Here is a 16,073-nt window from a genome sequence, read left to right as displayed (position 1 = left end):
AAGGTGACACCTCAACATACTTGGCTACAAACGGGCTCAAACAATGCAGTCACTGGGCTGATAAACTGAGGTACAATATTGGTGTTATCCATTGAGTGAGCAAAGAATATTTGGAAAAGTGACAAAAACTATATACCTCATTAGGTTCATCAAGTCTCTGGTCAATAGACTGTCTTTCAGGTCAATGGGTATATATTAATCTTTATTACAAAAGAATAAATTATTTAATGTTCACATATAAAAAAAATAAGATGAAAGGAATATGGTCCGGGTGCGGTAAAAAAAAAATCAAATAGTAGAATTATACTATTTTATTGAGCCAACGTTTCGCCCCACGTTGCAGGGCTTTGTCAGGACTAAAAAAGATACAAACACATAGTTACAAAAGGAAAACAAAAACATAAGTGTAAAATAACAGGGGTATAAAATGTAAAAAAGTTTATTTTCCATATTCTCTCCTAACCTGGAATAAAATAATAAGTAAAGTCATGCAAGTGTATTTAAAATTTAACAAAAAGTATAAAAGAAAAAATTGGTTAAGAAATAAACCTTAATTATATATTTTCTAAAAGGAAAAAAAAATAGACAACTTCACAAACTCATTTATCACATATACATTATGATGTATGCATAAAATGATTTTAACATTTGGAAAACTGGACACTTTTTTTCTTTTTCAAGTAGTTTCAGAACAGGCAGTTATCTTAGACATTTCCAACATTTTGTTTATGCTCGTAAGGGACAGTGAAATGAAGTTTAATTTGCCTAAAATAAGGCCAGGTATGAATTCTATATTGCAACTGTTAGTGTCAGAATAATTTTTTCTTAGATGATAAAAGTCCCCAGTCCCATTGATTTCATCATTTTCTCCTGAAAAGTAAACAGATGAAAACAGATATTTAATTCAATTAAATAATTATCCGATACTTAATTATTAAAGAAAAACTAATGATGTACATCGAACATTATATGAGCAGATAATGTTTAGATCACAAATTGTTATCATTTATTGAGCAATGTTTTGCTTTTTATTTATTACTAATGTTTTGCTTTTTATTTATTACAATGCTTCGCTATTGCTATATTTGAGGATGTATATATATTTAATGAACACAATTGATAGTTTGATATAAATTATAGTATTAAATTAAAATTAAAGATTTATTTATACTTTATTATTATGTTACTTATAATCTTAGATACTTTCTTGAGACTAGATGATTTTTTAAAAATAAATAATTTAATTTTTATCCATTTTAGTCTCAACACATTTTATTTTTCTTACAAGTCCGACTTTTCGGCTAATCCGGCCATCCTGAGAGACAATCTTAATACAATTTTGGAACTAAATGATTTAAAAACTCAACTTCATGCAGGCTATCCTGCCCAAGTCAAAACAACAATTTCTATGAAACATTAAAACATTAGGTAAACATATTTTTTTGTTAATAAGTATATCCTATATTATTAGAAAAAACCTCCAAATAAATCAAGGGGAAAAAATTCTAATTTTAATTTGTTTAAAAAATTTCATTTGGTAGTTTGAGACGACACTAAAAACAAATATGAAATGCTTTTTTCTTTAAAAAAAATTTGTTGTGCTATTTAACTCCGAGCCACATTATGTTTTTATATTTTTTTGTATACATAATACAGCTTAATAGAATTAGTAATACATTTTTTGAAACCGATGGATCGGTTGTTATATTATAACAATGAAAAAAACCTATACTTTCTAAGCTACACACCAAAAATGCTTAATTTTGTGCATAACTTTTTTACTAACTGGGAATTCAGGGTTTCATTATCTTTAAACCTTCCCATGGTGACAGGGAACATTTTGAAAAAAATAGCATGTAAATGGGTACAGTAATTCAAAAGTTTATTGTGTACAAAGACTCAGCCATTCCCTTTTATGGATATTGCGATCTTAGCAGAAAATATTATTTTGGACTCCCTGGGGATCATCACCTGCATGGGAATTAGCTCGGAGATTATTCTTCTTATTATTGTTTTATTTATTTATTTTAATATGTGGACCTGTCGATTTGTGTGTTTTAACTTATTTATTCATTAAATTATTTTATTTTATTAGTACTATTATTTTTTTTTAAACTTATTTATTCATTCAAGTGTTTCTTGTAACCGGCTTTTTATTATATTTTCCTTTGAATCTATGTGTTAGTATTGTTCTCGTAAAATGTATGTATTTGTTTGTTTTTTTGTAAACTGATCAACTGCTGTGACTATTATTAATGGTCTGATCTCACATTGCTGTCTAATAGTGAATTTGTTTAGTGGGTCTAGAGAGGATCTAGAAGGGTGAATTCGGGAGAGTGAATTTGTTGATCGGGTGAATTAAAAATTGTGAAATGGTGAAATTGAAGGAACAGAAAAGGGAAAGAAAAAAAGGAATGAATTGAAATATTTGTATTTGGTGTATAGGCTGAAATTGATTGTAAAAGGAAACTGTAGGGAAAAAAACTGTTTTCTTTCTATTTTATTATACCATGTAATAATTTGTAATTTATATATGTCCGATTACGGATTGATCAGTATGCTGTGTGATGTAGCAACCTGATGTATTTTGACAGCATAGATGAATAAAGTATTTCTCTCTCTCTCTCTCTCTCTCTCTCTCTCTCTAGGATATAGATTGACATCATCATTATTATTTTTTATTAATGTCCTTATTATAACTATCATTATTCTGCTATGAATAGAAATCAAAGGCAATGCTTCTGTCAAAGCAAATGTTGTTGATTATCATTTCTTTTTAAGAATTGCAATTAATGTTCCTTGGTTCATAAGAAATAGCCAATTGCATCGGGAATTACAAATGGAGTCAATAGAGGATTACATCAAAAAATGGTTCATGATGTTCCACTCCCAGTTGCCGACAGTTAAAGGAGCAGTGACCTACAACCTGGGAAACCCAATCCCAAAATAAGACTGAAGCCCAGGCTGGTCCAGGACATTCTGTTATAAATTTTATATTTATTAATTTATTATTCACACTACCTCTATTTTACTTATTATTATTATTATTTATTTTCTCTTCTCTCATCGCTTTTTCAAATTAACTTGTTTCTTTTTACCAATGAAGGGCAATTGTTTGTTTTGTTTAGTCTGCAAATATCATTATTTTTTGTTATTAATTTTACTCTTTTATTAAGAAGCATTATTCTTATCTATTTATTTTATCTTTTTTTTTCTTCTTTTAATTATAATATTGTATTTAGTTAGGGGTGTCTAGGGGGTGACTATACCCCCCCTTAATCAACTGTTAAAAACAATATATATATATAATGTAACGGTTATATCAACCATGTAAGACCCACCAGATCTGGTATATTTAAAAAAAAAATGTTTTCCTATTTCACTCATTATATACTGTTAAATAAAAAATAAAAATTATTAGTTGATTTTTAATTACTGAGTTATTAATTTTTCTGAAGTGCTATTATTTAAATTTTCATATTATTGTTTCAGGTATAGATTGTCCCGTGGCTCCTCAACAAAATAAATTTCAACCTGCCCATATCAGATCCAAACTTACGCCATTTCTGATTCAAGAATGCCTGAAGGGGATGCCTGGAATTGTATTCAATAATGTTAAATAATTTGAAAGAAAATTCTCGTATCAAGTTAATATTTAATTTATTCACTTAAACCTTGCCAGCATCAAAGCTATATTTTAGATATGAGAATAATAAAGACAGTAAAATTCCTAAAAATTATTTTAATAAACTTTAAATATTACAATATATTTTACCTAATTTGAATTCTCCCTCAGGGATGTTAATGGTTTCATAAATATTTAGACTATCTGAGGAAATCTAAAAACAGAAAATCAACCACAATCATAGAAAATCAATATAACAGGATAATTTCAAAATACCTTGTACTATGGAAAATATTTTTTTTTTTTAAATTAAGATTTCTAATAAAACAATAGAAAAATATATATACATAATAAAGAAAAAAAAATTAATAAACCTGTTTTGATGCGTATTCTTGTTGCAAGCTAATAGATGATTTTTTTTCTTGATCTGAAAATTGAATTTTAAATCATAGGAACTAATTTATTCTATTCTGTTCTCCATTAAATATTTAATAATTACTAATTTATAGCGCACATTATATAATTTAAACTAATAATAATAATAGATGCCGATACCACCAGTCTACAGGCATCCGCCCATACTTTGTGCAGCTTTATTATCACATGGGGGAGCATCTCAGGAGAGGTGGATGTGGAAACGGGTGATGGAAATTTCTAGGATCTCAGTATGATGGGCTCGCTCACCTGAGAGCGGCTCTCCCAGGCTTGCTGAAGGGTGTGGTGTAGGATTGAATGCCCTACTCATATATTTTTAGTTCAAAAAATACAACTAACTAATACACAAAATACAAAGACACAGTCATTGATCCTCCTGAGAAAAAATATAAACAATAGGGAGAGGCAAACTAGTCCCCCGTTTGAGTCTCTGGGTGGAAACTTCTTCAGGAGATTCATGGCACTATTTGAGATTAAAGTATACTTTCTATACTATAGTAATTAATAATACTTTCATTATCCGATAAAATGATATCATATAAAAAATTATATAGGTTACACACAATACAGTATGCATATTAGAAACTTACATATTGTTGTACAAAAATAAAAAATATTTATGTATGTTATGAATTTCTTTCATGTATGTCTTAAGTTACTTTTATGTATGTTTGTGCTTTAAACTACTTCTATGTATTAAATTAAGTTAGTTATTTAATTTATATGTTCAATTTTGGTTTAAATTGAGTTATTTTTTATTTATGTTTTAATCAGTTTGTTTAAGTTTTGCTGTATCTTTTAATCAAGTTATTTTTTTGCATTCAATATATGATCTGTTATTAATAAGGGTTTTCTTGTCATTATTATAAATATATGAATCTCCCTAAATGCCTTTTGGAATGCAAGGAATGCTTCACAACACCTAATTTATCATACAAAAGTTAATTTAATTTCCAATTCATCCTCAAGTAATTTATTTTTACTGTATCAATAAACTTGTTTAAAAGAGATAAATTACATTTTATTTCACAAATAAACATAGCTGTTTAGAAACTACCTGCTTTACACTGACAGCCAGAGAATACTGTTATCACTATCCAGAAATCGCCACTGCTTGAAAGGTTATACAAGGAGGGAATACATTTTACTTAAACAATATGATAGGTCTATCGAATTTTAAGTTAAATTTAATCAGAAGTTAATTCATTACCTTCAGGAAATATATTTATTGAAGTGATCGTGATATTTTTAATGCTGTTAGCAGATACTCCATTCATCCCTAAGAACAAATACAAAGCATGCTATTATTAATGCATATAATATGCAAATTTATGCATTTCTAAATAAAATAACCTGATGCAGTTGTGTGTGTTACATAACTTTCACTTACCACTAAACTTCAAAACAGTTATAAAAAAACTTATAAAATTTCTTTATTATCACGATGGCAATAATTCCTCTACCTATATATACATTTGTAGGTTAGTGAATCTAAAAAATTGGCTATTGTCATAACAATAATGGAAACACGAAAATATTTATTAATAAATCGAATCTCTCCATTACTTTCTAACTCTTTATGTGTTACATATAATATTTTTTCTAAAATATTCAACATTTTATAACAACAACTAGAAATTAGCATTTTGTGAGTTTATTTTGTCAAATATCATAAAAACTACTACTCCTACAAAGATAAAAATTATTAACTATTTTATAGTAAATTTAACTAGCTCTAATTTGAGTGCTGGTAGACATCTGTACATCTTATTGTTTCTGAAATAAAGTTTTTCATAAATCAAACTTATTGTCCAAACAACTATAAATCAATTTATTTTAGCAAATATCATGAAAACTACTATTCCTATGAAGGTAAAGGTCATAAACTACTTTATAGTACATTAAACTAGAAATTTGATTGCTAATAGACATCTGTACATCACACGGTTCCTGAGATATAGATTTCTCAAAATAAATTAACTAACTACAGATATTTCAGTACATTTTTATGAAATGTTGCTTTTTAAAAGGCTATATCTCGAGAACTATTGAACGTAAATAGCTTTATTAGGGCTCATATTTCAGAAAATTTACTCTTCTTTAAATAATGTTCTCTTAGGTTTTTTTGTGTTATTGGTAGTTTATAAGATATAGAGTTCTGAATGAAAAATTAAGGTTTTTTAAGTTTTTTGAAAGAGCCGCCATTTTTGATTCCCCGTACCTATACTTGGCAGACTCATCAGTTCTGACTAGTAGTTGTACATAGTTTAAAATTACAAGTAATTTAGTGGATGACATTTTTTAAATTCAGCATTTAAACCCTACCAGACTATTCCAATGAGGTTAAGCCTAGCTGATATTTAAAACTACTTATATTTTCATTGATGCATTAAGCTTAGTCAAAACTGTTAGAGCTAAAGAGAAATTTGTGAAAACATGTAAAATCAATGATGGTAAGTCAATTTGGCTAAAAACTTAATATCCCTGACAAATACAGATTTTAAATATGTAATTCCCTTTTCTAAGAATTTTTTGTTGTTGAGCTAAGCTGTTCACAGACCCACTAAAGAATACACACAAAGCTTTTTGTGATACTTGGTTAGTCAGAGGACCTTTAAAACGAGTATTTCTATTGAAAATTCAGATTCAAAATTTTTCACGATCACAATATTTCCCTTCAATATATATTTCGTACATGAGGAGCTCCATATAAAAATGTTTTTTTTTTTATTTTGTCAGACAAAAAAAAACCTTTGATCTGAAATATAACATTGGCAAATTTTATTTTATAGTGAAAAAAAAACCTCACAGCTCTTTAAATCTGTGAAAAAAAAAAGAAAATGATCCTAAAATATTTTATACTTTGTATATATATAAAAGTTGACTGTATAATTTAAAATAAGAAGAAGATGGTCAGGATTGTGGTAAAAAAAAATAAAAAAATAGTTTTCAACTATTTATTGTCCGACATTTCCCCCGATTTTGCAGGGCTTCATCAGGGCCGTTCAAGGCGATAGGTTAAACATATAAGGTTGAACAGAGATAGGTTAACCTGTTTAACCTATCGTCTTGAAATGCCCTAATGAGGTGAGGTGAAACATCAGACAATAAATGGACTATTTTATTCTTTTTTTTACCGCTACCCTGACCATCATCATATTTTCTACTTTGACTCTTAGTAACGCTACCTATGAATGAGTGGAAAAACTTCCATCTTCATCACTGCCCTAAAAGAGAGCACCACTCATGATACTCTAAAAGATTATATTAATTTGTTTATTTAATTGTAAATATGTTTATGTTCTGATTTTATAAAGCATGTGAAATATTAATATAATTGTAAATATATAAATTAGGTGAGGGGAGGGTGATGGGAGCAGCATAGTAACGTGCCTGTGTATTTTTTCAAGCATATAATTATACAATACTCACTCACAGCCTCCCCCGGGGCATTTGTGAGGCCCATTAGCCAATGGGTGGCACTCACAAAAATAGGCGTGGGAGTGACGAACCCACCTTAGAAAAACCACGTCGTCGAACACACAATTCCCTAAGTACATCACGTGAGGCGTTGGACCTCCATGGTCTGTTGCGCCAATAATAATAATAAATATATAAATAAATAGGGTTATCTACAGGTGACCAACCTATTCTAACCATGGTGGGAGATCAAGTTTTTCATATTTTTGGACTGCCACTCGATGAAAAAAGTTAACACCCCAGCCCAGGTTTGAACTGACATCGCCTGCTAATCTCAGATCGGTAAGACTTGTGCCTAACCACCTGAGCTAGGGACGGCCCTATCCTATCTACCTACTTAGCCTATGAACATGCATGAAGTTGAGTTTCCATCCTGTGAAGATTTACATCTAATTGCAGTGGAACTCATTCTATCGATTCATCTATCAGCTATCTGACCTATGAAGATGCATTGTTAAGGCCATCCGATATTGATTACATCACCTCTCTAACTGGTACCAGGACCTAATATACAGAGCTACTTCAAGAACTTTTTTCAAAAAATAATTTACAAATACTGTGCAAAATTAATTTTGTCAGATAATGGATATAATGAATTTTAGATTTATTTTTTATTAATATAGTTGTTTGAGAGTGGTTTAGTTTCTTTTTAACACAATTTTGATCTTTTTTCTCTCAACTTTATTCTTTTTTAACATCCGACGTTTCGACCTCTCAGGTCATTCTCAAGGATTCCTACAAATAGCTCCTTTTAATTACTTTTATAACAATTTTCCTTCACTTACATACTGATTTCTTTGGTCTTACCTATTTTTTAAAAGAAAGACAAAAGATTTTATAATGTTATTGTGATATTATTTTAATGATTAATTATTTAAAGATTAGGACAAAGGCAATTAGCCGGCATTTAAGAATTTTAAAGAAAAAAAAAAAATGAAAACAAAATAAGGTAAGACCAAAGAAATCAGTATGTAAGTGAAGGAAAATTGTTATAAAAGTAATTAAAAGGAGCTGTTTGTAGGAATCCTTGAGAATGACCTGAGAGGTCGAAACGTCGGATGTTAAAAAAGAATAAAGTTGAGAGAAAAAGGATCAAAATTGTTTTAAAAAGATAATGAATTTTGTTATAGACACATGGGTAAGTGAAAGTAATGTATGTATACACTTGATATCAAAATTTGAGAGCTCAAATAATGGAACTAATCTTACATTTTCTACTTTTTATAAATTGTTCAATGTTTAGAAGAAGACCTTTGCTTAGAACTCTAAACAAACTTCTAATGTTCTCCTGTGAATTCCGCTCTTCTAATTGTTTTTTCAAGCTCATGGATGAATTAACTTCCTGTTCTGAAATTCAAGAAAATATATAAATAATATACCAAGTAATAAACAACAATAATGTAAACAAACAATAACAAAAATTAAATAAATAACGCTTCCTTACCTAAATGATACAGCATATATTGCTCAAGGTAAGACAATATTATTTTCTTTAAAACTGTGATCCTTTGGAAATTTTCAACCCAATTACTGTATTCTATAAATTAAAGAGGGTAAATATGTTTTTTTTTTTGTTTTTTTTAATGAAGGAATTTATAAAACAAAACAAAACCAAATAAATAAATAAATCTTCTATGAATCGATACAGTGCACTTTTTTCTATGAATCGCCATTGAGAGCACTCATTTATAAAAATATCTAAATAATTAATATATAAATCCAAAAATAGGCATATATTAGCTATAGTTGTGTCACTTGAAACCTTAACCAATTCCATATCAGTAACCATTGGATAATCCCAAGAAACCATTTAGGACCAGGAAAATGAAAAAGGAAATCTGTAACGCTACAAACCATGAAGAGTCAGGAGTTCAGCACTTTTTATGGATGTACTTTTTCTTGAACAGTAGTTGTACAAGGAAGTGATTTGTTCATAATCTCACTCAACCACCAGATTTTTCCCCAAATAAGGGAACCCACTTTATAAGGCTGGGTGGACTCTGGAGGACTCCCAAAACCACAGGGTTGACTCAATGGCTGCAGTTACAGCATATTACTCAAAATAAATCCAGATTATAAAAAAATATATGCTTAACAGCAGAAATGGAAATAATTTCAGTGATATTGGAGGAAATACATTGGAAAAGGTAGATGGGCTTAAGTATTTTGGGTCTACTGTGACTAGAAAAAACCAAAATTGAAGAGGAAATAAAGAAGTTAAAGGTGGCAATGCTTGTTATTGTTCAATTTCGAAATTGCTTAGCTCGCACTTTCTGTGTAGAAACTTAAATTGACTCAAATTAAATTAACTTAAATTGACAAAACTATTATCCTTACTATTGTTTTATATTTACATGAAACATTACTCCTTACATTAAGGAAACAACAGCACCTTAAGATTTTTGAAAATAAAGAACTATATAAAATATTTGAACTGAAAATGAGTTAATCAGAGAATTTAGAAGGCTGCACAATGCGGGACTGCAAGAGCTGCATACATTAAATATAATTCAGTTGAGAGCATTGCATTGAACAAGATGGGCATGTAAGGTAGTAATAAACAGATCTCTTAGTACAAGAGCCAAGAAGAAAAAAAGGCAGTTATCTCACCCCAATTTTTGATTACATTAATGAAAACTATGTATAACTACTAGTCAAAACTGATGAGTCTGCCAAGTATAGGTAGGGGGAATAAAAAATGGCGGCTGTTTCAAAAAACTTAAAAAAACATTAATTTTTCATTCAGAGCTCTATATCTTATAAACTACCAATAACACTAAAAAACCTAAAAGAACATTATTTAAAGAAGAGTAAATTTGCTGAAATATGAGCCCTAATAAAGCTATTTACGTTCAATATTTATCGAGATATAGCCTTTTAAAAAGCAACATTTCATAAAAATGTACTGAAATATCAGTAGTTAGTTCATTTATTTTGAGAAATCTATATCTCAGGGAACTGTATGATGTACAGATGTCTATTAGCAATCAAATTTCTAGTTTAATGTACTATAAAGTAGTTTATGACCTTTACCTTCGTAGGAATAGTAGTTTTCATGATATTTGCTAAAATAAATTGATTTATAGTTGTTCGGACAATAAGTTTGATTTATGAAAAACTTTATTTCAGAAACCATAAGATGAACAGATGTCTACCAGCACTCAAATTAGAGCTAGTTAAATTTACTATAAAATAGTTAATAATTTTTATCTTTGTAGGAGTAGTAGTTTTTATGACATTTGACAAAATAAACTCACAAAATGCTAATTTCTAGTTGTTGTTATAAAATGTTGGATTTTTGAAAAATTATATCTCTAGACTCATAAGATGCATATATATCTCCCAAAACTCAAAATAAAGGAAATTTAACTTACTATAAAGTAGTTAATGACACTTATCTTCATAGGGGTAGTAGTTTTTATGATATTCACATATGAATATAAATTTGGCAAATGAAAATTTGTCAGAACAAATATAAATCAATTTATTTTAGCAAATTTCATGTAAACTACAACTCTTACAAAAATAAACGTCATAAACTACTTTAAAGTCCATTAAACTAGCTTTAATTTGAGTGCTAATAGACATCTGTACGTCAAATGGTTTTTGAGATATAGATTTCTCAAAATAAATTCACTAACTACTGATCTTTCAGCACATTCCATACATTTTTATGAAATGTTGCTTTTCAAAAAGCTATTTCTCGAGAACTATTGAACGCAAATAGCTCTATTAGGGCTTACATTTTAGCAAATTTACTCTACTTTAAATGATGTTCTCTTAGATTTTCAATTGTTGTTGGTAGTTGTAAAGACATAGAGCTCTGAAAAAAATTAATTATTTTTAACGTTTTGAAACAGCCACCGTTTTTTATTCCCTCTACCTATACTTGACAGGCTCATCAATCTAGACTAGTAATTATACATAGTTTTCAATTAAGTAATCAAAAATTGGGGTGAAATAACTGGCTTTCTTCTTCTCTTGGGCTCTTGTACTATCTAAACTGTTAATAAACTCTGAATTTATGGATAAATATCAAAAATAATTAATATAACTCCAAAAATAGGCCTATATTAGTTATAGTTATGTCACTTGGAATCTTAACCAATTCCATACCAGTAGCCATTGGATAATCCCAAGGAACCATTAAGGACTAGGAAAATGAAAAAGGGAATCTGTACCCCAATTAAGGGTACCCACTTTATCAGGCTGGGGGGACTCCCCGAGAACTTTCCAAACTCATGGAGTTCACTCAGTAACTACAGTAACAGAATAAATAATTATCTGCTACAGCCGGATTTGAACCATGGTTCAGTTGGTAGCAGTTGGTAGCTCAGCGCCTTACCGACCAAACCACCCTCTTTCCCCTCAGAGTCTGGAAACTTAAGCATAAGGCATATTGAAAATAGCTAAATTATTTTTATCGAAACACAAAGGTTTTTAGTTACAAAATTATTGAAATAGTTGTTTCCATTTTTGTTGAAATATTGATTATTTTTAATATTAATTTTTCTTTAATTATATTATTTCAATTTCTTGAGACAAGGTAAATATTTATTAAATAAATCAAAAATTTGTATCCTTTTTTGTCTCAACACTTTTTATTTTTCACCAGTCCAACGTTTCGGCCATTTTAGCCATCCTCAAGGTCATCTAAATATTTAACGGCTTATATTATATATTCATTTTTAACACTTATAACAACAACATTATTGCAGAATGGCCTGCACTTTAAATTAATGTGATGAAGAAATTATAATTGAAGGTATGTTATATTATTTGTGAATAATGTTGTTGTTATAAGTGTTAAAAATGAATATATAATATAAGCTGTTAAATATTTAGATGTCCTTGAGGATGGCTAAAATGGCCGAAACGTTGGACTGGTGAAAAATAAAAAGTGTTGAGACAAAAAAGGATACAAATTTTTGATTTATTTAATAATTAATTTTTCTTTTCCTGGAAGAATTAGTCCTATGATTACTTCTTTTATCATATTTTAACATTTCAACATCTAGAGAAAACATTCTAGAAAAGACAAAAATTATGTATACATTAACTTCTTGTTTGAGACTGGTTTATTTGTAATTATAATAAAATATATCTATATAGTCTCAAACTTTTTATTTTCTAGTAACTCCTATGATTCCGCTTTTCCTGCCATTCTCAAGCATCTTATTAGCAATACCACAGGTAACATTATTGACAAAATTTTGCAGGCTATTCTACCTTTGTCAAATATTATATCTTATTTGTCAAATATATCTTAGTTAATAACTTATTATTATTACAATTTCACTTATCCAAATTCTATTTAGTCTACACTGTCTATTACAATATGTCATATAGATTATGTGATAGAATTTAAAAGTCAGTGTTAATTAAATATAATTTTAATAAGTGAAGTTGTAATAATAGGTTATTGACTAAGATATAATTTGAAAATAGTAGAATAGCCAGCGACATTTTGATAAAAATGTTAGCTATGATATTATAAATAAGATCCTTGAGAATGGCCGGAAAGACCTGAACGTAGGAGTTTCAAAAAAATAAAAAGTGTGAGACTGTATGGATATTTTTTATTATAATTTATAGAAAAAATAATATAATGTACTAACAAACTTTGAACTCAACTGAAAACTTATAATTTATTAATATTTTTTTAAATATAATAATTTAACTCTGAATGATTATAAATAGAATAATACTAAAAAGAGGATATAAATGTCTAATTTTATGAATTGCAATAACTTTACCCATTATTCAGTATAATACATATGGAACTTAGCATCCCTTATATAGCGTGAACATTCTTCAAAATCCATTATTAAAAACTGAAGTTATAATAAATTTCCTGAGAATAAAATGTTACAATAAGTTCGGTTTTTGATAACATAAAAATAAATAATAAATCATAAATTCAATATAATGTCTCTAGATATCAAAAATACTTGCGATAGCTCAGTTTTGGTACAGCTCATCCATTCAAAACCAAAATATAATACTTAATTTTAGTTATTAGTTTTCCTAAATTGGAGCTCAGAAAACTAGAAAGATTGAGATAGAAATGAGAACCATTTTGTCAATTGTTCAAAAATTCAAGAATAGGATCACTACATTAGAAATAAAAAAAAAATCTACATAATTTAAGACTTGTTTAAACAGAAGTTTGGTCTTGTTTAAAGACATAAAATCATTTGTTCATCAGTGCCTTTTTACACAGAAGTTTATATAAAGAATAAACCGTAATAAATCTTCATTTGGTCCCAGTTAAATATCACTTGCATCTTTTTGCTAATAGAAAAGAGAAATAATAGCACTGGACTCTATAAGAATTGATTCTTACACAACAAACCTCGGATACTCAATCCAAGAAATCAATGTTATGTACTACAATCTGTTAGAAACCTAATAAGTTTCACTACACTTCAATTTACTAAAACCAAGCATTTTTCTTACAATAAAATACACAAACTTATATTTAAAGTATCATTTTATTTGAAATTTGTGAAAATGACTATATTTTTACCCAAATTTTTTAAATTAAATTTTTGAATAATCATTTCTTCCAATCAAAGCTTCATGTTCTTTGAGTTTAAAATTTATTAACAAGTTAGATTAAGTGAAAACTGTTCAAGAACATTTTATTCATATAATTAAGGAATGATATTCATTACCACTGAGATCTGCCACTACAACAGAGAATAGATAACTGAGTTGTATATTCATACTTTTGGATATATGTAGATTTTTAATTAATAATTTAGAAGACATTATGCGAAGTTGCATAATGATAAGAGTTTTGTTTTTTTAAAGGACCTCAGTGGTGCAAATCTCCCTGACTGATCGGAGTAAAAGTCTTTAGTTCTTATAATATTTTAAAAGAGTTTTCTAGGAAAGTAAATGTGGAAAAAAAACTGAAATAGATTAGTAAAAAAAATGTTTTTCCTCAAATTTTTTAGCATACAAAATAAGGTTAAACTAAGATAATTTTAAATATATTTTTTTTAGTTAAGGAGTTTGCCTTATACTTTATATTTTACTTTAAGATAGATTTAATACATTCTTTATTTGAAAATGACATCACAGTTATGAAAACACCTATGGGGCAAACACGTTATTAGTTCAGTTTTATTCTCTCTCATAACTCTATTCAATTTTATTAAATAGAAATGGTTATTGGAAAATAGCATAACCTCCAATATTGAATTATTTTCCATTAAATTGACACTATTAAATAAGTTGTTTTAACTTATTTGTGTTATTTTCGGACTGCACCCCCAACCTTCTTCTCCTCATATATATCCTTCGTTCTTTGTCTATTTTACCCATTTGATTATTGACATTTCTTTTCCTCAATTTTTAGTTGCATTTTTTTTTCAAAATTATGTTTGTTTTCCTATTACCTGTACTTCCATAACTTCAAAGAGTATCTTGGTACCTAGAATATATTAAATTTTATAAACTAATCCTATAAAATTGTATAACTTAATAAATTTGAAGTTGTTGGAAATAAATGGAGTTTATTAAATAACACATGTTATCAAATACTTAAAACAGATGTAAAAAGAGAATTTTGTAATCTTATTATGAACTTTCTTTTTTTCTAATTGGTACTTATAAAAACAAAAAATTAATAATAATTTTACTAAGATATAGATGTCCTCTTTTTATACTTCTAATTATATATTCAGTGAAGCAAGTATATAAAATGTCAAAGAAATTTTGTGGGGCTACACCCTTAAGTCCAATTAACAAGCAACCTGACCTCGACATGATTTGAACACTCAACTTTCCGATATTTTATTTTTTCAACACACTTTTCACATTTTATTTTATTTTATATTTGTAATGTATTAGGATAATTTTTAATGTAATGTGCATATTAACTGGACTGAAGGTTGTAGCCCTAACCCCATTTGTCCAAGACAAAAATGCCTCTTCACCCAGATTTCTTTGTAATATATCATATATATAATTTTTTTTTAATTGTGTTGGTTATTTATGTTTATTTTATATTTTCTTGAAGTCATATGAAAATTATTTTTAATAAATGGAATATGATCTGGGAGCAGTAAAAAAAACTCAAATAGTGACAACAATTAAATGTCGACTTTGACTTCTGTCAAAACAGCCCTGACGAAGCCATGCCCATGCAACGTGGGGCGAATCGTTGGTTCATTAAATTAGTTGTCACTATTTGAGTTTTTTTTACCACACCTGGATCATATTCCATTTATTAATAATACACACAGTCAGTCAGCGATCTTCCAAAAATTATTTTTATTTATTGCCAAATGTATATATTTGACATTAACTAAAGTAAAAAGAGAAGAGAATATCAAAAAATCTTATTACTCCTATCCTCGGATAAAATGGTTTAAATATTATAATATAATATTATGTACATTGTTATATTTCTATATATTTTATATATATTACATATATGAAATGTTTCCAATATTGTGTTATAATATTATCAGATATAATTTAGGAAATGGATATTGTTTCTAACATGACATTGATTTTTATT

General features: G+C 28.2%; 1 protein-coding gene across 6 annotated transcripts in view; it reads right to left on the bottom strand.

The window, feature by feature from the left end:
- Nucleotides 1–584: 584 nt before the first annotated feature.
- The window catches only part of LOC106678769 (uncharacterized), a 20,467-nt gene continuing 4,978 nt past the window's right edge, over nucleotides 585–16,073 (bottom strand). Inside the window, exons 1-9 of one of the 6 annotated variants that reach the window (XR_010844070.1) lie at nucleotides 14,947–15,078; nucleotides 13,297–13,394; nucleotides 8,985–9,077; nucleotides 8,750–8,887; nucleotides 5,271–5,339; nucleotides 4,000–4,052; nucleotides 3,776–3,839; nucleotides 3,437–3,594; nucleotides 739–870 (exon numbers count right to left, since the gene is read on the bottom strand). Coding sequence is in view for 4 of the 6 variants with exons in the window: in XM_014417536.2 (XP_014273022.1) it covers nucleotides 677–870; nucleotides 3,776–3,839; nucleotides 4,000–4,052; nucleotides 5,271–5,339; nucleotides 8,750–8,887; nucleotides 8,985–9,077; nucleotides 13,297–13,300 (615 nt within the window). In the remaining 2 variants the exon portion in view is untranslated. Of the gene's footprint in view, nucleotides 871–3,435; nucleotides 3,595–3,775; nucleotides 3,840–3,999; nucleotides 4,053–5,270; nucleotides 5,340–8,749; nucleotides 8,888–8,984; nucleotides 9,078–13,296; nucleotides 13,395–14,736; nucleotides 14,756–14,946; nucleotides 15,079–16,073 lie in introns of those variants that run through there. The other 5 variants (XM_014417536.2, XM_067049888.1, XM_067049887.1 and 2 more) reach the window with 5 other exon arrangements.

Source organism: Halyomorpha halys, unplaced genomic scaffold (assembly GCF_000696795.3).
Source record: "Halyomorpha halys isolate HHAL.00 unplaced genomic scaffold, Hhal_1.1 Scaffold11.1, whole genome shotgun sequence".
NCBI classification, from domain to species: Eukaryota; Metazoa; Arthropoda; class Insecta; order Hemiptera; family Pentatomidae; genus Halyomorpha; species Halyomorpha halys.
This window is presented reverse-complemented; position numbering and strand designations above follow the sequence as displayed.